General features: G+C 32.6%; 1 protein-coding gene and 1 pseudogene across 1 annotated transcript in view; both read left to right on the top strand.

Annotated features, from left to right (window-relative positions):
• Positions 1-26,737, top strand: part of TRPM3 (transient receptor potential cation channel subfamily M member 3) — a 700,360-nt gene that overhangs the window by 368,966 nt on the left and 304,657 nt on the right. Inside the window, exons 2-5 of the mRNA XM_051962081.1 lie at positions 6,456-6,535; positions 7,852-8,056; positions 16,795-17,008; positions 25,396-25,520. Of these exons, the coding sequence (XP_051818041.1) occupies positions 6,456-6,535; positions 7,852-8,056; positions 16,795-17,008; positions 25,396-25,520 (624 nt within the window). The remainder of the gene's footprint in view (positions 1-6,455; positions 6,536-7,851; positions 8,057-16,794; positions 17,009-25,395; positions 25,521-26,737) is intronic.
• LOC127546156 (uncharacterized) lies at positions 14,526-14,658 on the top strand (annotated as a pseudogene).

Genomic DNA, 26,737 nt, shown 5'->3' with positions numbered 1-26,737 from the left:
AAGTGGTTTAAAGCATCTGAAAGGAAATTTGAGTTAGAGGTTAGAGTAAATCAAAAACATAATTCATTATGTCCTTACTAGGAAATCATTTGCAAGATACAGTTTCTATTTGGGGCTACTGAACAAAGGTCATGGAGACATTTCTGCAATGTGTTAAGTATGTTTGATGAAACAAATTATACATTAACAGTAATGTTCTAAAACCTGTAGTATATTTTATTTTTCTGCTATATGCTGCATGGTTTTTAAAATGAACATCAGAATTGAATTTGAATGTCAATAAATTTTCCCCATCATTTTTTTTCTTCTTTGACCCTGAAACATGAATCTAATAATTGTTAATCAAGTTAATTATAAACCTTATTGCAAATATAGTTGGTTAATAGCCAAATGATTTTTTTGTTTGTGAGATATTGTCTTGGAAGTATCAGTCCAATAAATTTAAATTTATAGTCATGAGCCCCAGATTCACATTCAGATTTTGTGGCACCCCTCTGGACCTTAATTACACTAGCTGTAAAAGTAGAGATGAATTACATAACTTCTAAAGTCCTATATGGCTCCATATCTATGAAACTGCTAAATGAAAAATTAATCTATTTTTTTAACTTTTAACTCACATGTTAAAAGATATAGCTCTTAAATGGTGATTATTCTACAAATTAATTTATGAAAACAAGAGTTTTCCATGTTGCCATAAGGTTTAATAAAAAATTCTAAAAGTATATTTTGAAAACTATAAGTCAATGTTCATAGTGCTACAGAGTCCTCACAGATCTCAAATCATATCTATTTCAATAGTTTTTCAGATGCCATCATGATTTTTTTTTAAAAGCTTCACTATCTCCTTTGTCATAGATCCCTTTTTTTTCCTTCTTTCCTCTTTATAAAAAAATCTGGAATTCTGCCCCAATCTCATACTCTAACTATAAAGAGAAAGGAGGGGGATACTTTAATAGTAGTATAGGTTTCAGAAAAAAGAAAGATGATATTATAATGCCAAGGACCAAATTGAATGCAGATGTGCTTTTCATTCCAATCAAACTGTTGCAAGACATTGTGTTTTACCTTAGTCATTGCAAATAAGGAATATTGAATTCATTTCTGGCCACTATATTTCATTGACTAGATAAAGGACATCCAAAGGAAGATGATTAGGCTTGACGGGGGGAAGAAGTTGTGGGGGAGACTAGAATTGGTGCTGTGTAAAAACTATTTAAAGGAATTGGGAATATCTGGCTTAGAGAAGAGAAAAAGGATAGGGAGAAATGCTTAGATTGCTTTTGGTATTCAAAGAGCTAACATATCAAGAAGAAATTAGACTTGATTCCCTTTCACCTGAAAGGGAGGATATAGAAGCATTGATTGAAAAATATAGGAAAATACTTAAGGAAAAACTTGGTAATAATCAGAGCTGTCTGGCAATAGAATGAGATAATTCAAAAGGTTCTGAATTCTATTTTGCTAGAGGTCTTCAGATAATCGTAGTGGTTGTAGATGAAATAGGAGAAGAGATCACAGGATGAAGATGAAGAAAAAAAAATAAAAGGAGAAAGTTTGCAATGCTTACCAAATATCATCTCATTTTATCTTTGTAACAATCTTAGGAGGTACTATTATTTTCTCCATATTATAGATGAGTAAATTAAATAAAGTAGAAGTTATATGACTTGCCCAAGATCACGCAAGTAATAGGTAAATGATGCAGGATTTTCATTCAGTTATTCCTTACTCCAGGTGCAGTATTTGATCCACTAAGGGCCATAGATGTAGTCTGAATGTAAAAGATAGGTATGGAGGGAATTCTTATTTAAATGTAGTTTGGATGTCAGTAGTTCTGTAAAGCAGGTTTACCTCCTCAAAACTTTTTTTGTTTTGTGACTGTTCATTTAAGGAATGGAATTCAATGAAGAGTAAGGGAAGGTGAATGAATGTTAATTTTATACATGAATGTTAATTTTATACAAGCCTGAATCACACTAGCCTCTTCAATTTTGAATTAGAATCTTTTTAGAATTGAAGGTCACTATGAGGTAGGCTTGTATGGCATTACTCTTATTAATATCCCTACTAAACATACTCCAGATTTGGGATTAAAATAGAACTAATGAAGCCTTTTTTCCATGTGAAATACTCCTCAATGAAGAGTCACACTTTACCTTAATCTAAGATGATATCATTTGAGCTACACCAGAATTGAGGTTTCCTTGAGAGTTAAGAGAGTGAAGCATTATTCATCTGATAGTTTTCCATCTTCTTTTTGGTATTTGTCCATACTTCCATTTGTCACTCAATACATAGTTTCCCTCAGAGCCAACCTCTGCCATTTACATTACTGATGAAAGCCAGATTTTTTAAAAGAAAAATATACATTCCCTCTCCTTTTCCCTAAGGTACAGAAAGAAAAGTATTTCAAGTGACCAAGGAGGGAAGTTTTATGAATATTTACTTTTCTATGTGAATGGATGATTAATTTTGTCATAAAAGTTATTAAGGTAGATAAATGGTGACTCTCTTCTTATATGTGTCATCACTAAATTCTGATAGTGTGGTGCAATGATAAAAACTACTTCTGTGCTCTTTAAAATTCCTTAAAATCAATGACACAGAAAAACACACAATAAGTGTGTTTTGCTATAGCTTTTAGATGAATGCTACCTTCAGCTTTATAAGCCCTAAGAATAATCTCTGTCATTTAAGGGGAGATTTAAATACAGACACACGTGTATGTATGTGTGTATGTATGCCATACATACATGTGTGTGTTTCTTGTATATGATCAAATAAGATGATTGTTCAACTAATTTGGCCATTTTGACCATCCTCACAATGGGTTCCCCTAAAATGCCAAAGCCACAGCAATGATTAAGATTGTGAAGAGAACATTTCAGCTTTCTTTTGAACCTATTTACTCCAGTATAGAAATAATCTTAGTCATTTGTATTTGGTCATGATGAATTGATAACAGTTAATATTTGATAATACTTTAAGGTTTCTATCTCCAAATTTAAAAAAGCATTACTTGATGACTGTTTGTGGCAAAGAATCTTTGAAGTAAGATTTTATAAGGGATTTCTAATTTAGTATTTTTCAATGTAAAGTTAAGGATATACTCATCTATATAGATTGCATAATTGGCCTGTGTTTCCCATATTATGTTATTTCTCAGGAAGCTGTATAGAAGACACATACAAAGTGAATAATCCCAATGATAATCACTTAAGAAATACAATTCTTAGTAATGTGGAAGGTTAGATCTTGCCCCATCAGATGGTAGTAAAATCGTTGTACAACTACTGATTGGCTTTAAATATTAAAGTTATGCCTTTGGGTGGGAAAAACCAGTCCTCCTTCATAGGTCTATAAAATGAAACCTGCTTCATTTTTTCCTCTCAGTTTAAGTACTACTTACTTAGCTGGCAGAAAAATTGTTATGGTCAGTTAGACTTGGCTGATGGAGCATTCCCCAGTCATTCTTTTCTCTACCTATCAGAAGAACCTGAGATGAGAAGTTATCCATTTGAGTCCTGAATTTTCCATTTTGTATTTGCTGCTGCTTCTGGATATTCCATGTTTTCTACTATGCTTATTTCTCTTTGTACTCAAACTCTATCCCTGGGTAAGTTCAGTGAACTAATTTTCTGTATCTCAAAGAAATAATAAGAAATGTCAAATAATGTGGATTATTATTTTCTCAGTTCTAACATTAATCATGTGACTCTAAATGAGTCACTAAATTTACCTTAATCTCAAGAAAATGTAGATGATGATATTTATTCAAAACTTGCTTGTTAATTGGGTTTGTTTTTAGACTCTCATGTTTTAGAATTCTTATGCGAGTTGCATCAGCTACAAATGCTAATCCTAACACATTCCTACCCATCTAACAATCTTTATTTACTCTTTTACCATTGGAGGAGGGGGAAGGGAAAACTATATATTTCTAACTTCTCTATCACAAGACATTCCATTCTTGCACCCAAGAAAATGTATGACTATCCTCTTCTTAGCACAAGCCATTCTGGATATCACATCTTTCTTATTGGCAGCACTACAAATGTTATGAACTTTAGATCATTAGCTAATCTTAATGCCACCTGAAACCTTTCTCAAATAAGATTAATATATTAGACATATTCTAGGTTACTAAAGAGACTGGTCAGAATTCTTTTTATAAATTATTGATTCATTCACATCTTCTTATGAGCCTGGTGTCATATCATCAGGGTAGTTGGTGAATAACCTCCTTTTATGTCTGTCTAGACATAATCTCATCTTCATAGGACTTCTCAGTTTTCAATGAGTTTTCTTATGTATTTTCCCATCCGATACTTAGAGCAATTCTGTGAGGAAAATATAGTAGATTTTGTCATCATAGATTTTAGAAATGGAAGAGAACTTGGAAGCCATTCAGTCCAACAGCCTCATTTTATAGCAGGGAAAACAGGCCTGGGGGGGTAAAGTAATTTTTCTTTTCTTGTGAAACTATTTGTTCAAACTGTTTAGAAATCTTATTTGTTCTATGTCATAATGGGTTGATAACAGATAACATTTTGTACTGCTTTAAAATTCCTAACTCCAAATAATAAAGTATTACTTGATGATTATGGCAAAAATATTTGAAGTAGTTTATGAAAGACTTCTAATTTAGTATTTTTCAAGGTAAAGTTGAGAGGGATATATTGTTCAGGAATAGATTGTTAGCTTTTATTTTCCATGTTGTGCTATCTCTCAGGAATCTTTATATGATCTAAAGGACACATATAAAATAAGTAAGCCCAATAATGGCCACTGAAGAAATGAAATTCTTATTTATGTGGGAAGTAAGATTTTTATCTCTTGGGGTGGTATTGAAAGCATTGTATACCATTGATTGGCTTTACATTTTTAATCTATACCTTTGGGTGGGAAAAACCAGTTCTCCTCCACAGGTTTATAAAATGAAATCTTTCATAGATTGCCTTACTTCATTTTATCTCTCTCAGTTCAAGTACTAGTTACTTAGCTGTCAGAGAAATTGTTGTGGTCAATTAGACTTGGCTAATGGGGCATTCCCCAGCCACTCTTTTCTCTACCTACCAGAAGGACCTGAGATGGAATGTTATCCATTTGAGCCCTGGGTTTTTCATTTTATATTTGCTGCTTCTGGTTATTCCACATTTTCTATGACATATTAAGCCAAATTTCCTTGTACCCAAACTCTGTCCATGGGTAAGTACAGTGAATTAATTTTCAACATTTCAAAGAAATATGAATTTGTCATAATTTAATGATATGAGTAATAAGAAAATGGGTTATTGTCTCACCTCTACCACTTATTTTGTGATTCTGAGTCATTAAATTTTCCTTGCTGTAGAGAGAAATGACAAACCACCCAACAACAACAGAACTTTCCTTAATCACAGGAAATGATAATATTTGTCTAACTAAAGGTTTTTCTGAGGATAGATGAGATCTATCTAGCATGTGAACAATAGCTATTTGGGTGCATTTGTTTTCTCAGCAATAGTTGACTGAACATTTTATTTTATAGGCACCATTCCAGGTAATTAAAATTAAACTTCCCTTGCCTTCCAAGAATTGATATTTTATTGGGGATGGAGGGAATTACACACATATACACCCACACACCCACACACCCACACCCACATACACACACACACACACACAAATATAAAATACAAAGAAAATAGAAAGTAGTTTCAGATAGCATTAGCAAAGAAGAATATCAATATGTACCTCACTCACGTACATGTAATATATATGTAACTCATGGCAGTTGAGTTGAATCTTGGAGGAAGCAAGAAAATCTTTGAGGCAAAATTTAGGAGAGAGTGCATTTTAATTATGAGGCACTACCTCATAACTAAGAAGGCTGGTTCTCCCAAGAGGCCTTCCAATCTACCCTATAATTGAACCTTTCTTCCCCAATTAGCATGTGAACTCCTTGGAGAGCAAGGACTGTCTCTTCTTTTTTCTGTTTTTATACCCAGTATTTAGCATTAGTTTTGACACAAAGTTAGCATGTAGTAAATGCTTTTTCATCCTTGATTTTTTTGTATGTCAGTTATAATTTGTTATCAGTGGCATTCAGAAGGAAAAGAAAAACCAGTTAACTAAAAATAAAAATATGATTATTATTTGTGATCAACTAAAATCAAACAAAAAATCCCTCACCCAGATATAAGTGTTATTGACTAAGTTATTTGGAGACTTTCTGTTGCATACTAAATTACAAAAAAAAGTTTGATGTTTTATGTCAGGGAAAATATGCTAAAACGTTTCCAACAATACTAATAGTATTTGGGTTTTGGTTATTGAAGGTTTTTTTTTTTTATTTGAGTGTTTATATTTAAAGTAATTGATATTTCCTTTCTATTTTTGAAGTACTTCTCTTTTATTTAAGAAAATTGCCAAATTTGATCAATTATGTTTTTTCCATCTTTTCTTTTCAGGCTCAGAAATCCTGGATAGAAAGAGCATTTTATAAACGAGAATGTATTCATATAATACCCAGCACCAAAGACCCCCATAGGTAATCTTACTTTTCTCTATTCCTGTCCAGAAAATGAAATTATAATTAGGCAAGTTTGACTACAAAGATAATGATTGAAGTTTATAAGGGAACTACTATCAAATTAAAGATAATTTTGTAGTTGAACCTATCTGAGTGGAATTCATCTAACCCTATAACATGTCAGCTGTACTCTGAAAACATATTCAGAAGAGCATGTATATTTTCTTCCAGAAAGTCATTAACAAGCATATATAACCTACCAAAACATCTTTTAACAATTATGAACCAGTAATCTGCTATGTTGAAGGGTGAGTTGTTAAGAAATATACCAATCAGGATTTCATTCCTATATTTTCTTCCAGAAAGTCATTAACAAGCATATATAACCTACCAAAACATCTTTTAACAATAATGCACCAGTAATCTGCTATGTTGAAGGGTGAGTTGTTAAGAAATATACCAATCAGGATTTCATTCCTAATTTAGTTTATTTTGAATATCATCTCTAATTTCATATAAGCCAACAGTAGGAAATAAGGTCAGGAGATCTTTTTAGACCCAGAAGCATATCACTTTCCCTAGGTATAACAGCTTGTAACATTCCCATGGTGACAGGACTGTGTTGTGTTGTTTTCTTTTTAATATCTCATGAATGATTCTCTCATTATCTCTGCAAGATGTGAATTTTTATTCTCAGTATTAGATATTTGGCAATAAATGTCAGTTTGGAAGAGATAAGATAGCCTGTGAGTCACATATGTGTAACATATCTTATTTTAAATGTGCATGTTAAAATATTTCATTTATTACTATGCAACATTATAAAAGGAATTAGATAGATCAGGGAAATTGGAGGATAGTAGAGTGGAGAGATGAATGTTTATCCCTGAAGGGCAAAGCCATAGCAAAAAGTGAAAAATGATGAGGCATACAATAGGTTATTCAAGGCTAATGTGGGCAAGATATTTAATTTTTTTGTCTTAATTTCCTCAGCTGAGAAGTTCAGAATAATAGCACCTGAATTCTGTGTTTATGAAAGGTTTTGTTAGCCATAAGACTTATAAATTCAAAATAAGGAAAAATGGGAAGTGATTAATTGATAGCTAGCTCATTGAATCTCTTTATCCTTCCCAATGTTTCTCTATGAGTAAGCCATGGTGCGCTTCACTTTAAAAAAAATCTTTAAATTGAGCTTTGCTTTTCAGCAAAGTTTTCAGGTTTTCAAAAGATAGCAGTCTGACAACCTCTCCTACATATTTGAATTATTCCAGCAAGTTTTGTAACATGCACATCCCAAGAAGGTCACATTATTTGGGTTTTTTTATGTGCCATAGGTGTTGCTGTGGGCGTCTAATAGGCCAGCATGTTGGACTCACACCAAGTATCTCCGTTATTCAGAATGAGAAAAATGAAAGCCGACTCTCTCGAAATGACATCCAGTCTGAGAAATGGTCCATCAGCAAGCATACACAGCTCAGCCCAACAGATGCTTTTGGGACAATTGAGTTCCAAGGAGGAGGCCACTCCAATAAAGCCATGGTAATTTAAAAGTAGCCATGCTACTAAATAATGCTTCTATAACTATCAATTATCTGCCTTTGTACTCTCCCTAACTCCTCTCACCTTTGGTCTTCACTAACATTTTACTTGCAGTCTCAAGAAGCAAGACAACTGCAGACTTTTTATTAAAAGTGTTTAGATTTACAAAGTGATTTTCTCATAACAATCTTGTAGGACAAGTAGAGAGCAACATTATGGTTCACATTTTACATATGGGAAAACTAAGGATCAAAGATGCCAAGTGACTTAGAATCATAGATTTAGAATTGGAAGGAACCTTAATGACCATCATATCCAATGATTTCATTTTATAGATGTGAGAAAATTCAGACCAAGTAAAATGACTCTCTCAAGGTAACTCAGAAAGTACATGAGAGAATCAAGATTGGAATTCATGAACTCTGACATGAGAGATCTCTTCCTATAGCAGTATGTTCAGAGTCACACTTCCAGTGCCAAAGTTAGAATCTGAACCCTGGTCTTCCAAATCTAAGAAAAATATCCTTTTTTAAATAGCATTTTATTTTTCTAAATATACACAAAGATAGTTTCCAACTTTCACCTTTGCAAAATCTTGTAATCCAAATTTTTCTTTCTCCCTTCTTTCCTCCCCCCTCCCCAAAACAGCAAGCAATCTGATATAGTTTAAATATGTGCAATTCTTCTAAATATATTTCCATCTTTATCCTTGTAATATTCTTCTCTAAAATATAATGTTCTCTGGGAGCAGGTTTCTTGGGGGGCTTCTGGGAGCAGCCTTCATTTAAGTTCAGTGAATTCACCCCGAATACACCAGGTATTAAAGTTCAAATCCATTATTGCTTCCTTCAAAGCCTTCTCTTTCACTTAGGACTCAGCTAGTTTTTCTTAGAGGCCTTCTGTAGTCTTCGTTCCAAGAGCCTGAGCTGCCTTCTCGGGTTTGTGAACCTCCTCGATTGAATCCTGTCTGAGGCTCCCAGAGCTTCTAGTGGGCTTCTGTTGTAGTGGGCTTGTCCTTTAGTGGGCTTGTCCTTCTGGCCTTGACAGCTCCTCCTTATATATCCCACACTGAGTATATGCCAATCATTATGTCAGTAGGAAACCATTATTTGTTGTAGGATTTAAATCAATTCTAAACTAGATTTAACCATTGTCTCAATTCCACTTAGTACCTTGTTTCAAGTTCTGGCCCATAACATCTCCTTGTAGGATCAGATCAATCACACTGAACCATGCTAAATTAGATAATTATTGTCTCTATCAATCTATCAAGACAGTAGTGTCTTAGTACCTTGTAAGAATACTAACAGTCCTGCTGTACAAGAAAAAAAATCACCTCAAAAGGACAATAAAACAATAACAATGACAAAAACATAGTAAAAATATTATATTGTGATAGACATTCAGTCTTCATGGTTCTTTCTCTAGATGCAGTTGGTACTTTCCATCACAAGTCTTTTGGAATTGCCTTGAATCATTTCATTGTTGATAAGAGCCAAGTCCCTCATAGCTGATCATCACATCATCTTGTTGTTACTTGGATCTGCTCACTTCATTTAGCATCAGTTCAAATAAGTCTTTCCAGGCTTTTCTGCATTATTTGTTATAAAACAATAATATCCCATTACATTCACATACCTAACTTATTCAGTCATTCCCTAACTAATGAACATCTATTCAATTTTCACTTCCTTGCTATTACAAAAATGACTGTTACGATTTTTTATGATCTCTTTAGGAATCAGACCCCATAGAAATACTGCTGGATCAAAGGGTATGAACAGTTCATACTCTCCAGAATGGTTGGAAGAGTTCATATTTTTCCCACATCCCCTGTAAAATTTATCATTATCTTTTCCTGTCATCTTAACCACTCTGAAAAATATAAAGTGGTACCTCAGAATTTTAAGAACAATATTTTTTTAACACTACACCACAGTGAAGATAAGACCTAAGAATATTAGGATATAAGAATCTAACAATAAAGGATCCCAATTCTTTACTTAATTTCATTGAAATCTCACTCAAAACAGAAGATAAATGAATATGGCTGATCATTTCTGTCCCTCTTCTCATACCCTTCACATAGTTCTGCTTCAGTATGTCCCAGCAGAGATTTGCCGTATTGAAATTAAATCAAGATTTTTTTTTTCTATAAGGGAACTTTAAGACATGTAGTCTTCTTTGAAGGATCATAACTTCTATACTGAAGCTTAAATCATACACTTAATTGTTACCATTTGGTGGATTGTATTTGCTTGCAGAAAATTATACTCTGGGTGCATTGGAAAATAGAAATGTTCTACAGTATGCAATGTGTTTCACATGTGAGCTTAATCATTGGGTTTGTTTCTGGTTATACTTTTTAAAATACTTTAAAGTTTTCTGATCAGGGAGAAAAACAGAATTAACTTCTTGAAAAAGCAGATACAAATTAAAAGACTAAGTCACGATGCACTAATTATATTATAAAAAAGTATAGTTAACTATTGAAGAATATATCAAAGATGAAGAATTTAGATATCATATAGTGTGTTCTTGTTTAGTCTTTTTTCAGTCATGTTCAACACTTCATGACCCCATTTAGGGACTTTTTTTTTTTTTTTTTTTTTTTTTTTGCTGAGGCAAAATAGGTAAGAAATGTTAAGAGTGTGAGAGGTCACATTTGAACTCAGATCCTTCTGATTTCAGGGACTGGTGCTCTATCCATTGCACCAACTAGTTGCCGCCCATTTAGGGATTTCTTAGCAAAGCTACTGTGATGGCTTGTCATTTCCTTCTTTAGGTCATTTTATAGATAAAGAAACTTAAGCCAAAAAAAAAAAAAAAGTAACTTGCCCAGGGTCTCATAGTGAATTAGTAGTATCTGAGGTCAAATTTGAACTCAGGTCTTGACTCCAGACTCCAGGTTTAGCATTTTTTCTTCTAATTTAGCACCTTTATTTAATAAAAGAGAAAACTGAGACTCAGAAAGATTTGCTCAGTCATATAGTCCACTGCTACCAATCCAGGGTTCTTCCTCTATAATATAATTCATTGTCCTCTACTGAAAATATTAGCTCTTCTGTTTGACGTTTAAGTCTCTTCACCATCTGATCCCGTCTATCTTTCCACCTTTTACACTTTGTGTTCAGTTATGTCTGATTCATGACACCATTTGGGACTTTTTTCTTAGAGATATTAGAGTGGTTTGTCATTTCCATCTTCAGCTCATTGAGGAAATTTAGGCCTATAAAGTTAAGTGACTTACTTAACATCATTCATTTAGTTTAAGACAAAATTTGAACAAAATTTGAAAAAGGGCAGATGTCTTCCTGGGCTTAGATTCCTAAGCCCAATGCTCTATCAAGTGCCATCACTTAGATACTTCACAGTTTATTTCTTTCCTTGTAATCTTTGATACACTCATAGTAACCTATTTACTTGCTGTACTTTACTTTTTATTTCCCATCTCCATGCTTTTGTATTGACTGTCTTCCATTCCTAGAACTCACCTCCTCTTCATCTCCCAGAATTCTTCATTTAACTTTAAAATCCCATTCAAGTACCATCTTCTATATGAAACCTTTTCTGTCTTTCCTAGCTGCTATTTAGAATATATTTCAGCTATATAGCAGGCCCATATATAAAAAGGGATTAGAGAGCTTGTGTAATGTTGAGCAAACTATTTCATATCTATTTCACACATATTCTGTATACTTATATGTGTACATAGTTCCCCTATTTGACTATAAACTTCATGAAGGCAGATTTTTTTTCCCCTATTCTTATCTTTGTACCTCCTACTCTTTGTATAGAGCTTGGAACATGGTAAGTGCTTAATAAATATTTGTTGATAATTTGACACGACATAAGACTGAGCTCCTATCTGTCACAAGAAACATCACCATGGTTACAATTAACTCTAGTTCATCTTTGCCAAATCCTGCAAAGCTGAAGAGTAGGTTAATTAGGTTTTGTACATGCAACACTATGTGGAATGAATATTTATGAGTTAACTGGTCCCATTTATGCATATAATGTTGATCTCGCCTAAAAAAAAAAAAAAAAAGTAGGCCAACAGACACCCAGTCCTTCACCTTTATTCATAAGGCAGATTTTTAACTGAGTAGTTAAAGAGAGTTGAGTAACTCACCTAGAATAGTGCATTAAAAGGGAGTGTTATATTCATATTTCATAAACAAACTCCCAAGGGAGCTAACACAGAAATTTTTGAATATGCTTAGAGCAAGATGACTCACACATCTACTTCACAGGGACAGGGTTAAATTCTATTACCTTTCATCTCCCAAAATAAATGTCTGATAAGTGCCAAGTACACTTGAACGTAGGAGACTAATAATAAGTATTTTTGATGAATGATGTTGCCAACAGTTAAGGTCTCTCCTTTATGAGCTCTGACTCGAAAGTAATGATTTCTCAAAAAAAAAAAAAAAAAAAAAAAAAAAAGAAAGTAATGATTTCTCTTAAACAAATATTCCAGAATCAATGTGCTCATGTTTCAAAGTGCTCTTGCTTTGGGATGCTTTAAATCTTGTATTTCCTAAATTGGAGTTGTGAATTTTAATGTGTTCTAAAACTTTTTTTCTGAGAAAGGATTCATATGGTTCACTAGGCTGCCGAGACAGATCCATGCTACAACAAAAGTTAAGCACCCCTTCTTTAAACTTGTTTTAATAATGCATCAATTATTCACAAAATGCTTTTGAAACTTAAGAATTTTCTTTAGATTCAGTTTACAAGCCACATGAAAAATTATCTCAGGACTTTTTAGCTTAATTTTTATTTATGCCACTAAATTATCAGATCTCTCTCTTTGCCTCCCTTTCTCCTTTCTTCCTTTCTTCTCTCTTCCCTTCCCTCCCTCTCCCCTTCATTCCCTCCATGTCTGTCTGTCTCTCTCTCTCTTTTTCTCCCTTCTTCCCCTGCTCCCTCTCTCCTTCTCTTTTTTTCTAAAGGAAATATTTTTTTAATCATGTGTCCTTTAGAATTGTTTTGGATCAGAGTAGCTACATATTCACAGTTGATCACCATCACAATATTGCTTTTTACTACGTATACTTTTCTCCTGGTTATACTCACTCAATAATTTTTTCCTCAGTTCATATAAGTCTTCCCCAGTTTTTCTGAAACCATGCTGTTCATCATTTCACAATAGTATTCTATCACATTTACATTCCACAATTTGTTCAGCTCTTCCCTGATTGATTAGCATTTAGGACTTTTTAAAACAATATTTTTGAATGGGTCCTGTGATTTCATTGATTTAGAGAACTCCCAAGGAAGAAACTCCCTCTACTAATGCTGATGGACAATTATTCTGCCTTACACAGTTGCCTGAGGCATTGAGATATTAAAGGGCTTGTTCATGGTCATCTAGCCAGCATATGGCAAAGGTAGGATGTGAGGATGTGAACCAAGCTCTTCCTGATCACAAGCTATATCTATAACATTGTCTCTGAATACACACACACACACACACACACACACATACACACAACAATGTGTAAGTGTATGCATCATGTATCCAAAAGATATACTTTTCCAGTGTGATCAATGACCCAGTTCACCAGAATTACTTTCAAATATTTTTTATTGCTTCCATCACTTAAATTTACCCTTCACAGATAAAATCTGCCATTATCCAGTATATGCAAAAGAATAATTTAAGGATTATAAAAGCAATTCCAAAAGAGGGCTTGTAAAAAATATATTCAAGAATGGCAATTTAATCCAAATACATATATACATACATACATACATATATATATATATTATATATATGTATATATAATATATATATATATGTAGTTTTTCCTTCCCCACAATGAGAGACCTATTAGCTTCAGAAGAATCTCTACTTGCCACAAATTTTTCTTTTACTTGGGACTCTTCAGAAATGATGAGGTGATAGAAGAGACTCTGAGAACCCTGGAGATAGGAGCTCTCTGGCTAGAAACATTATGAAGTATAACTATAGGAAAATAAACATCAATAAGAATGATCATTGAATAAGCATTTCTTCTATTCTACTATTCTTCTAATACTACTGAAAGGCAGAAAAACCATTTGATTGTATGACTATTTAGTGCTTCAAGACCCTACAAAGGTATCTTATGGTACCAATATTTTTCTAAGAGTTTGAAGGTATGTTGACATTAAGGAGTACAGTCAGATTCTTCCTGTACAGGCCATCAAAATGGGAGTGAGATCCCAAAAGTGTATTGGAATCACAGGCCAGCTTCCTAAGTGCTCTTGCATTTTGAACAGGAGTGGCATGGTCACACCTGAGCTACTCTGGTAGCTATGTAAAGGATAGATTATATATAGAAAGGACTTGAGGTTGGAAGACCAATTAAAAGGCTATTTTAAAAGTCTAGGTAAGAAGAAATGAACACTTGCATTAAGGTGGTGATTTTGTGAATTGAGAAAAGTGAGAGGAATAATGTTAAAGTAGAAACAATAAGAGATCGCTTCTCGGCCTTTTGGCTAAGATCAAGTGTAGAAACAATAAGAGCTGGCCACTGATTGAAAACAAGAAATTAGGGAGAGTGAAAAGCCTAGGAGAGTAGTTTTTACACTAATTTGTGTGAAGATTCCTTTGGCAGTTTGACCATAGAAAGCTACTATGGTGACAGGGCAGACTAAAATATAAACTTAAATGAAGACAGAATGTCTGCAGAAGAAATCTCAAAAGAGTGAGCTAAATTGGTGTCAAGCCCAAAGAGGCTTCTTGAAAATGCTCAAAAAAAAAAAAAAAAAAAGACTTCAAAAGACAAATAAGAGAAGTAGAAGGAAAAATGAGAAAAGAAATGAGAAGTATGCATGAGAGAGTCAACAGTTTGGACAAGGAAGGAAAAAATTATCTGAAGAAAACAACTACATAAACAGTAGAATAAAGCAAATGGAAAAAGAGATACAAAAGATAACTGAAGATAATCACACATTGAAAATTAGAACAGGGCAAATAGAAGCTAATGACTTTGTGAGATAGCAAGAATCAGTCAAACAAACTAAAACGAATGAAAAAAATGGAAGAAATGTGAAATATCTCATTGACAAGACAGCCAACCTGGAAAATTGATCCAGAAGAGACAATTTAAAAATTATTGTGGTACCTGAAGGCCATAAGATAACCTGGTTGTATTTGATAAATTCCCAAACTCCAGCTTCTGGAAGAATTCACTATTTGACAAAAATTGCTGGGAAAATTGGAAAATAATGTTTCATAAAACTGTCATAGACCTACATTTCACAACCCATACCAAAAGGAGGTCAAAATGGATACATGATTTGGACATAAAGGATGATACCATAAACAAATTAGGAGAACAAAGGATAATTTACCTATCAGATCTTTGGGGAAGGGAAGAATTTATGACCAAAGGAAGACTACAGAACATTATGAAAGGCAAAATGTACAACTTTGATTACTTTAAATTTAAAAAAATTTTGCACAAACAAAACCAACAGAAACAAGATTAAAAGGGAAATACAAAATTGGGAAAAAATCTTTACAGCCAATGTTTCTGATAAAGACCTCATTTCCAAAATGTGTCAAATTTATAAGAATATAAGTCATTTCCCAATTGATAATGGTCAAAGGACCAGTTGCAGATGATGAAATTAAAGTCACTTATAGTAATATGAAAAAATGCTCTAACTCACTATTGATTGGAGAAATGCAAATTAAAACATCTCTAAGGTATCACCTCATACCTCTCAGATTGATTAAGACAACAGGAAAAGATAATGATAAATATTGAGGGGATATGGGAAAAGTGGGACATAAATGCATTGGTGGAGTTGTGAAATGACCCAATCATTCTGGAGAGCAATCTGAAACTTTGCCCAAAGGGCTATAAAATTGTGCATACCCTTTGACCCAGCAGTGTCATTACTGATCTGTATCCCAAGAAAATCATAAAGGAGGGAAAAGGACCTACATCTGCAAATATGTTTGTAGCAGCTCTTTTTTGGGGTAGCCAAAAATTGGAAAATTCACCATCAATTGGTGAATGGCTGAACAAGCTGTGGTACATGAAAGCAATGGAATATTATTATTCTATAAAAAATGATGAACAAGCTGATTATAGAAAGGCCTGGAAAGATTTACATGAACTAATACTAAGTGAAACAAGCAGAATCAGGAATACATTGTACACAATAACAGCAAAAATTTACAAGGATCAACTGTGAAGGGCTTGCTTCTTCTCAGAGGTTCAATGATCTAAAGCAATCCTAACAAGACTAGACAGAAAATGTCATCTGCATGCAGAAAAAGATCTAAGGAGACTGCATGTAAATCAACACATGTTATGTTCACTTTTTTTTTGCTTTTTTTAATCTCTCCTATGATTTTCCCTTTTTGCTCTGATTCTTCTCTCCCAACATAATTCATAAAGCAATGTGTATTAAAAATAAACCTGCTATAATAAAAAAAGGATCAAAGGTTACAAGTTGTGGTCAGGCCCCCTTTAATCAAATCTAACTGCCATTGTATATCTGTAAAAGATGTATTCCTAAAAAAAAAAAAAAAAATGTGACTACTCTAAATTTTAAAATATCAATTTAACTTTAGGGCCCTGATTTAAAAACTAATAATTTTAAATTGGATAAATGTATAAAATGAAGGTTTTCTCTTTAATTCTCTAAAGTGTATATATTTTTAGCAATAATCCATATTTATAAGATGCCTCAGTCAGGATTCTCTTTTTTAACTATGCTTCCTTTTACAGTATGTACGGGTATCCTTTGACACAAAACCTGATCTCCTTCTACACCTGATGACCAAGGAATGGCAACTTGAGCTCCCCAAACTCCTTATCTCTGTTCATGGAGGCCTCCAAAATTTTGAACTCCAACCAAAACTCAAGCAAGTCTTTGGAAAAGGCCTTATCAAGGCAGCCATGACCACAGGAGCATGGATTTTCACAGGAGGAGTTAACACAGGTAAATACAAGTCATTCACAGTCCCATAATTACTGACCATGACACTGTTCTCCTCATTTTTATTTAAAAATTATGGCCAATTTTACTTTTTCCTAAGGTCAAATCTTGTTAATATCCTCATATACTATCTATCATACATTTGTACATACATGAATATGTACATACACATCTTCACCTTGATTTTTTTCTTATTCCATTAAAAGGAAATTAAAATGTTAACTGAAAAATCATCTCCCCAACAAAAAAGGATTATTTTAAATATGAATGACAGGTTGGAAAGATGTATAATAAATAAAAAATTCACTGCAAAAGGGTTGATTTACAAGATTATAAAAATATTTTAAATGAACACAAACTACCATGTAACTTCGCATTTTATCAATGATCTTTTTTTCAATTTTGAAGAACAATTTGTTTTAAATGAGGATGCTTGATTTTTTTAAATTAGAAAGTAGCCCTCTATTTTGAAAATAACTCTATTTGCATTTATGATATTCCTCTCATTCCTCAACCCAAAATGCCTTAATCTTTTTTTAATTGATTGATTATTTTAATTTTTCCAGTCACACTTAAAACAAGTTTTACATTTATTTTTAAAATTTTGAGTTTTAGACTCTGTCCCTTATTTCTACTCCCAGCCCCTATTAAGAAAACACATGTGAAGTTATGCAAAACATTTCCATAAAAATCATATTGTGAAAGAAAACATAGATTCCCCTCAGCCCCTAAAAAAACCAACCAAACAAACAAATAAACAAAAAATAAATAAACCTCAAGGGAGAGAAAAGAGAGAATTCTTCAATCTGTATTCAGATACAATCAGTTTTTATTCTGGATATGGATAGGATTTTTCATCAATAGTCTTTCAAAGTAGTCATGGATCATTGCATTGCTTCAAAAAGCAGTCATTCAAAGTGATCATCCCAGAACATTGCTATTACTTTATACATAGTATATTTCACTTTGCTTGAGTTCATGGAGGACTTTACAGGTTTTTCTGAGAGTACCCTGCTCATCATTTCATATAGAAAAATAATATTCTATCATAATCACATACCATAATTGTATTCAGCCATTCCCCAATTGAAGGACATCCCCTCAGTTTACAATTTTTTTTGCCCTGAAAAAAGTTGCTTTAGTCTTTGTGAGACTAAACACTTATAAACAATTATTTTTTTAAAATTTTGCTCCATTTTTAGATTTAGTGGAAAGTTTTCCCTTTCCTCCCCATGCAAATAATAAATGTAGTAAAAGAAATATATTACATTCACTTGTTTATTTGTGAGTTCATAGGTTATTTTCAACTTATCAAAATTTGTTTTTATTGTAATATAGAAAGACAGTCAAGTCACTTCCTCCCCATTCTCCTCCACTCTGAAGTGGATACTTATGTATTCAGAGATACATGCACAGAGTTCTAAGTATTTATTTCTGGTGCGTTATTAATATATAAAAGTTAATTGAATGATCGCCTCTAAATTTTTCTGACACATTGCCCAGGGCTGAATCAGCAGAGTTATTTATTGCAGTAAATCAATTCTGCTGCAGTTGTAAGCCATTTGAAGTAACTTGCCAGCCTTAATGTAATTGGTATTTTAGAGTTTGGTAAAGATTTTTTACTACAATACCTCCTCAGATCTTTTTTTAAATTAAATTTCAGTATATATATATATAACTAAAGATATAGATTTCATTATTCATTTCATAGGGACTTTTGGGGTTTTTGTTTGTTTTTTTAAAGAATAAGCATTTGCATAGCACTTGTATAGTAGACAATATACTAAAGGCTTTACAAATATTATCCTCACAACAAACCTGCAAAGGGATGATATTATTTCTATTTTTCAGTTGAGGAAATGGAAGCAGACTTGTCCAAGGATGAACATGTAATTTGTTCCTGAAGTCAAATTTGAACTCAAGACTTTGACTCCAGGTCCACTGCTCTATCTACTATGCCACTTAGCTGCTTCTTGAATAACATTGGTAAAATAATTTTAGAACTTTCTAGACTACTATGTGACATGTATATATAACACATGTTCACACTGTTCTTTCTAAGCAAACTTTTAAATGAGTCTAATAAGCTGTCAGAATTATCAGAATATAAGCTCTTTGAAGTTAGAATTGTTCCTCTTTTCTTTATATCACTTTTAAGCATTAGTGTGAGTAGCTTGGTGGTGAAGTGAAACACTGGCCCCGGAATTAGCAGTTTGAATCCAGTCTCAGATACTTACTTACCATGTGAACCTGAGCAATTCATTTTTAATCCTGTCTGCCTTAATTCCTCATCTATAAAATGAGCTGAAGAAGGAAATAGCAAGCCACTCCAGTAATTTTGCCAAGAAAATACCAAATGGGATCACAGAAAGTCAGACACAATTTAGATGACTCCACAACAACAAACAAAGTGTATATACTTGTATGCTGAACTAAATAACCAAAGTCAACCCATCAAAATCATATTTGTGTAACTGAAAATCAAGCATTGAGTAACTTAAATTGATTCATTCTTTATCATTTTTCTTGAAAGTAGTTATATCTACTCGAATTTGGTCAGGATTATTTATAAACAAAGATTATTTATATACACACATTTGTATAGTCTGGTCCTTTCATTTATATAATATAAAACTCTTAAGACAAAAGACAAATATTTTAACTTAAAAATATATTCAACATTATTTAGTGTAAATAAATCTTTCCAGCAATGTCTTTTATTAGGAACTACACTCAATTTACAAATTCCTATTGAATTGTATGGATTTCTAAGTGAGAAGCCTTCATAAAGGACAAATGAAGGCAGTCCATTAGGACTGAAAGGAATTAGTTAAATGATAATCAAAAGCAGATGCAAGACATAGGGTCATCTTTTGTTAGGTCTTTTGCATTTTGGGAGTTTTTTTGCTTTTTTGTTTTAGTATACTGAAGCCTCAATCAGAGATTCAGAAGATAGAGGTTTGAATCCAAACCTTCCAATTATTAGATAATCTGTAACCTATTCTGCAATTATTGCTGTGTAACTTGGACAAGTTGAGCTACATCTCAGAGCTTCATTTTCCTAATGTATATAGAGGTAACAATTATAATGAATTGCATGAAAGTTAGGCTTGAGAACTACTGAGTCAATGGCAGAAGCCTGAGGTTCTTGACTGAGGTTCTTGTTTTAAGCAATAAGAAGGTCAAGGGGAACTTTGCAGAGAATGTGTCTCTACCTTTGGGAGACTGGACAATTCTGCATATTTGAGATTTGACTCCTGATTGGCTGGAAGTATTTTGAATCTTGAAGTTTCTGATGTCTTATGTGAAGGAGAGAAGAGGAAGCAGAGATAGAGAGATGGAAGGAGGAATAATATATATGAATTTTGGAATGTACAATGAGAGACCCAGAAATTCAGACATATTGAGAAAGTTCATCCAATCAATGTGTCTCTTAATTGCCATTACCTAGACTACTCCATTTCCAGAAACTGCTAAGATTGGTCTTTTCTTGTGAGGTTGTCCTCTTATTGTTTGGGTTGAGATTTTATCTTGTTCCCTAATCATAGAGCCTTCTTATTCTTCTACTTATTTTTCTACCTATAATTAGGGCAGCTAGGTGGCACAGTGACAAAGTGTTCAGCCTAATGTTAGGAAGGTGAATTCAAATCTGGCCTGAGTTACTCTGGGCAAGTCATTTAACCTTGCTTGCCTCAATTCCTCATTTGTAAAATGAACTAGAGAAGAAAATGACTACCTACTGCATTCTTTGCCAAGAATGGGGTCACAAAGAGTCAGAATGAAAAATGACTAAGGAACAACAATAATGATTATCTTTATATATATATAAACCCATATATATATATATATATATATATATATATATATACACATATATATGTATATACATATATATGTATATACATATATATATAAAAAACCCCTAAACTGTAACTATTGGATGTGAAAGCGATATAATTCTTACCATTTAGACATAGTACAATAAAGCAGTGACCACTAAGTCATAGTCCTTCTCCTATTCTCCATTATAAGAAAAAATTCTGTAAAGGAAATCAGCCCAAGAGAAATAACATGTCTCAGTAAGAAAGAAAGAAAGAAAGAAAGAAAGAAAGAAAGAAAGAAAGAAAGAAAGAAAGAAAGAAAGAAAGAAAGAAAGAAAGAAAGAAAGAAAGAAAACAATTCCATTGTGGAGCAAAGAGGGCATAGATATCATCTGAAGAAATCCTTGCTCAAGCACAAGAACCTCGTCAACCAACTATGATTTAAAAAAACAAACAAACAATAAAAGAAAAAAACAGAAATAGAGAATAAATAGAAAATCATTTTATGGTCCCCAAAGAATAAAATTGAAATCCATCATGACCTAAGTTTGATTATAAATAATTACGACAATTAAAAAGTATTTTTAAGCCAGGCTGAGGTTAAGAGAAAGAAGGAAGAGAACTGCCTCCTATGAAAAGAGAACTAAAAACTAAATGAGATATTGAATTTTTTATCTCTGTCAAAAAGAATGATTTTTTAACTAAAAAGAACAAAAAAATAATTTTTTTCAAAATATGTGAATAAAATGAAATGTTCCTTTTAGGAAATGATTTTGACTAGTACTCTTAGAAAAAGTGCAAAACAGATAATTAATATAAATATTTATGGGCATCAGTAACTACTAATGAATCAGCAAAGTTTCCTCAAGAATAAATCCTACCAGACTAATCTCATATCCTTTTAAATAGGTTTGCTAGATTAGTCGATCAGAAGACTATTTGTACATAGATTATATCTAGATATTAACAAAGCATATAACAGTTTCTCATTCAATTCTTATGAGTGCAAAAAGGAATAGTACATTAGAAAGATGTGAGGGAAGACGATAGCAGACTATTCCAGATATCTGTTCTTGTGCCTGAGCTACACCATATTTTAATTGGTAGTTTAATAAAGGCTTAGATAGTTAAATGATATGTTCGTGAAATTTGCAACCTACAGGATGCTGAAAGGTAGCCACTTTATTGAATGACAGAGTTTGGATCCAGAATTATCTTGCAATAAAAGAATGATGGTCCAAATCTAATGAAATTACATTTTAAAGGGATAAATGTAAATGCCTTTTTTTTTGTTTTCATTGTAAATTACACAACTATAGGATAGTATATGATAATCACTATAATTTGTTTGAAATTGATCTAGAGGTTTTAGTCAACAACAAGATCACTATGAGTCAGTGATGCAATATAGCAACCCCAAAAGCTAATATTATCTTAAATTGCACTGGAAAGGCATCTTGTTGAGACTCAGTAGTACAGTGTGACAGGCCCATGATTTTTTGTATTGGCTTGATCATAACTAGAGTATTGTGTTGAGCACTGGGCATAGCATTCTAGGCAGTGTTAACAGGCCAAAGTCTAATCAAAGGAAGGTCAACAGGATGGTACAGGAACCAAAATATGCTCTATAAGCAGCAAGATGAAGGAATGAGAAAGTTTCTCCAAAAGAAAAGAAGACTTAGGTGGCTTGATTCATTTAAAGAGCTGTCATGCTGAAGAAGGAATAGACTCATTTTGTTCTACAGATGGTAGAACTAAAAGTAGAACAGAAGTTTTAAAGAGGCAGATTTGGGCTTAATATGAAGGAAGTTTCCTACCAATTCAGTTTCTCTCACAATGAAGTAAGTTACCTTCAAAGATGGTGGGCTCTCCCATACTAGAGGTTTTAAAGCAATAATTAGGTAACCATTTGTTTGACAAACTATAGAGAGTAATCCCTTTGGAGTAAAAGATGGACTTCTGATGTCTGAATTTTTTTTAATTCACCTAAGAATTCCTCCTATCAGAAGATTAATGTACCAAATATTGTTAAATTTAAACAACAAAGTGGATCTTTATCTTACACTGTTTCTAATGTTAAATCACTAGTTTCTTGTCATAGAAAACATTTAATATCCCTATAACAGTATATTTTCAAAAGAAATTAAAAGTTTATAAGCCAATTTTTCTTTGCTATGGACTTAAAATTATTTATATAAGACTTAGGAGTCTTGCCCTCTGCCATATTTAATAGTGTGATAGGGAAGAGTAGAAGACACAAAACCAAACCCCCCAAAAATAGAGTAACAATGATTTTTTTCAATGAATCTTCATATCTATATTTTTTAAGGAAAATTCATTCATATCAATTAAAATACAGAAACAGAATCATGTCTATAAGACCATAGAATGCAAATTGTTTGTGCATATAATAGGATCATAGATTTAAAGCTGGCAGAGCTCTTAGATGCTATCTGGTCTGACTTTCTCACTTTATAAATGAGGAAAGTGAAACTTGACCCAAGTAATTTAGATAATAAATAGCAGAGCTGGAATTTGAACCTAGTTCCCTATGTCTTCAAAACCCATTATTCTTTCTACTATGTACCATGCTGCTTCCATATTTCAAAAATAATACCATTTTATCCATTTAGATTGATGTTATTTTACTAGAGAGCTTCAGAAGGTCACAGCATGACAGATTTAGAACAGTAAAGAATCCTGGAGGTCATCTAATCCAACACACATTCTTTATAGAAGAAGAAACTGAAACCTAGAGGTATTCAGTGACTTTCTTGAGATCACACAGGTAGTGTCAAAAATAAGATTAGAAATTGAATCCTCTGCATTCAAATCTATGGCTTTTTCCATTATATCATACTACCTCTATATGATTACATCAGTGCTTCAAAGGATTTGTGATTTCAACAATTTGGAATGAAACCTTCTTAGCACATGGTTTCATGAAGTGGTAAAGTAGAGGAGAAAAATTACCTGGAAGCCAATGAATTAATCAGCAAGAATATGTTATTGATTTATTATGTGCCAGGCATTGGGATTATCTATGAGGGAGGAAAGAAGGAAAGAAAGAAGGGAGGAAGGAAGAAAGGGAGGGATGGAGGGAAGGAAAAAAGGAAACCAGAGGGAGGGAGAGAGGGAGGGAGGGAAGAAGAGAAGGAGGAAGAGAAGACCACAAATGGCCAGATAATCTTTGCTTACATGAGAAGTATTTGTTGATATTATTTCTGCCTTGAGCCAAGAAGAATAAACATAATCCCCATCCTTATTCTTATTCCTCTTCCTTTCAAAGTCATGGAAGATAAATTCTCTAAGTCTGAATCTTCATAAATACTTCCTAATGTAGTGATACTCAATTCTGATTGTCCCCCAAAATCACTTTATTGTTAAGCTGCAGGATAATTTAATACACTACTGACAATTATTTGTTAATTAACATTTTGTTAAAAGGATTTTGAGAACTATTCACTTGGACTATTGAAAAACTATTCAGATCAAGTTATCTACTGGCTACATATTTGTAATAAAATAAATCCTTTTTAATTTTCTAAATAAAATTTTACTTTGAACAAAAATTTATTTTTCTCCTCTCAACTCCTTTCCCCTAATCTCCCCCCTATATACACATACACACACACACACACACACACACACACACACACACACACACACACCTTTGTAAGAAACATGTAGTTAAGCAAAACAAATTCTCACATTAGCCATGTGTAAAAATTATGTTATTCCACATCATGTGGAAATCATCTCAATTTCAAGAAGTAGTAAGATTTCCTTTTCTATAAAAGTCTGAAACTCCAATTAGTGGATTCTCTGTCCTTATGCAGTTTTTCCTATAGTTCAAGTTAGCAAATTTATTAAATAGGGGATATTTGCACTACTATTTTCACATCTCAGATTTCACATAATAATTAGAATCTTTTCCCTTCCCCAAATCATTAAGGCCTATATGTAAATGACAATATGTTTTAATAGCCATAAGTATATTTGAATTTTACATGTTCTAATTTTTCATTACTGGAGTACAAACTTAGGTTATTACTTTCTTATGATGACAACTGGGGAAGTCAAAATGTTTTATTTAATGTAATTAATAATAACCTTTACAGTATAAACAGAAGCAGATTGCTGATGAAGTTTCTCATTGATTTTCCCTATTGTGAACACACACACACACACACACACACACATACACACACACACACACACACACACACACACACACACACACACTAGTTTAGCTGGCTTTTTTATATTTTATGTATCTACTTAGTAATTCAAGTATTTTCCTCTAAACCCTTTGCACTCAATGCTTCGTTTATTTGGAATAAGGTAGATATAGGTGATGGCAATGTTAATTAATGTACTTAATATTACACCAAAAATTTGTATTTTCTACCTTTTATATATGTCATTGTAATAAAGTTATTTATCAGAATGTTATATAACATATATTCTTGATTTTTCAAAGAAATAAATAAAATGTACCATTGAATGATGGAAACAAACCATTTAAAACACGATTTTATTAAAGTCTCCTCTTTTTTTTTTTTTTAGGAGTTATTCGACATGTTGGGGATGCTTTAAAAGATCATGCATCAAAATCTCGAGGAAAGATATGTACCATAGGTATTACACCCTGGGGAATTGTAGAAAATCAGGAAGACTTGATTGGTAAAGATGTAAGTTTTGTTATATTTCCTTAGTTATAAGTAACTTTAAAAAGGGGTGGGGGTAAGTGTTGAGTTTTTGCTCATATTGTTGCTGTTGTTGATGTTTTGTGGGGATTTTTTAGTGGTGGATGCTAATTTTACAAGATTTTTTTCTATATCCTATAATGAAACTTATGGCAAAAATTAGTGTTCCTAGATAAATTCATATTTTCTTAAACTAAACAGTTATTTATAATTTGCTTCTTTTCCATTGTATTAATCGTTAATGAACTTTTTGTCATTTCTTCTTTGTTTTGGATGAGGTCTTTCATCTAAACATTTGTCAATGCATTTTACTTCTAGTACAAGCTCCTAAGAATCAGAAGTGTAATGGTCAGGATAGATTAAGATCTTTTCAAGTGAAAAATTTTGCTTATATGGTATTAGCTTAAACAAAAAAAAATTATATAGTCCAAGCCAAACACTTAAAGAGTCCATCAAAAAGCTTTGCCTTGCTAGTAAGCACCAAGTAATTAATCCATGTTATATCCAAAAACTTTTGTTTATCTATGTTAAGATGAGGAATGGGGAGGCTGATTTTGCTAATGGAATATTCTAGTTAATCAAACTATTATATACTTTATGCCATATTTGAATTGGCCACCAGCACATAATAAACACAAAATAAATATTGAGATGAATTATCAACTTTTAAAGACATATCACTAAAACTACAATCAAGTACTGCTTATAGATAATAGACATTATATATATATACATATATATATAATAAGTTAATTTAATGTTTTAAGTTAATGCATATAATCATTTTTTTTAATATTCAGAAGTTATTTCAAGATTTTTTAGCACTGCAGGGTCATCATTATGAGTATTTTACACATTATGAAGTAATATGTTTATTTGCCTTTCCTGGTTTACTTGTTTTCCTTATTGAAATACAAAAGAATTATCTGAATAATAAACAAGCATACAAACTAACAGTTTGATTTCTTCTATGTAGCTGTGAGAGAAAAGAAAGTAGAAAGAAAGGACAAAAGAGAGGACATTTCTATAATATTTAAGGTTTTCTCAATCGCTGCCTTAAAGGTTCAAAATGATCCAAAACTTCACTGACTTTGAATAGTTACTTCTTATAAATTTTGAGATTTTTGTAAGAATCTTTGAAGTTCACTTATTTAGATTAAAAAATCCATTCACTGCCCTAATGCACTTTTGTCACACACTGC

This window comes from Antechinus flavipes, chromosome 1 (assembly GCF_016432865.1).
Source record: "Antechinus flavipes isolate AdamAnt ecotype Samford, QLD, Australia chromosome 1, AdamAnt_v2, whole genome shotgun sequence".
Classification (NCBI taxonomy): Eukaryota; Metazoa; Chordata; class Mammalia; order Dasyuromorphia; family Dasyuridae; genus Antechinus; species Antechinus flavipes.
The sequence above is the reverse complement of the archived record's forward strand: the minus strand, read 5'-3'. Positions and strand labels throughout refer to the sequence as shown.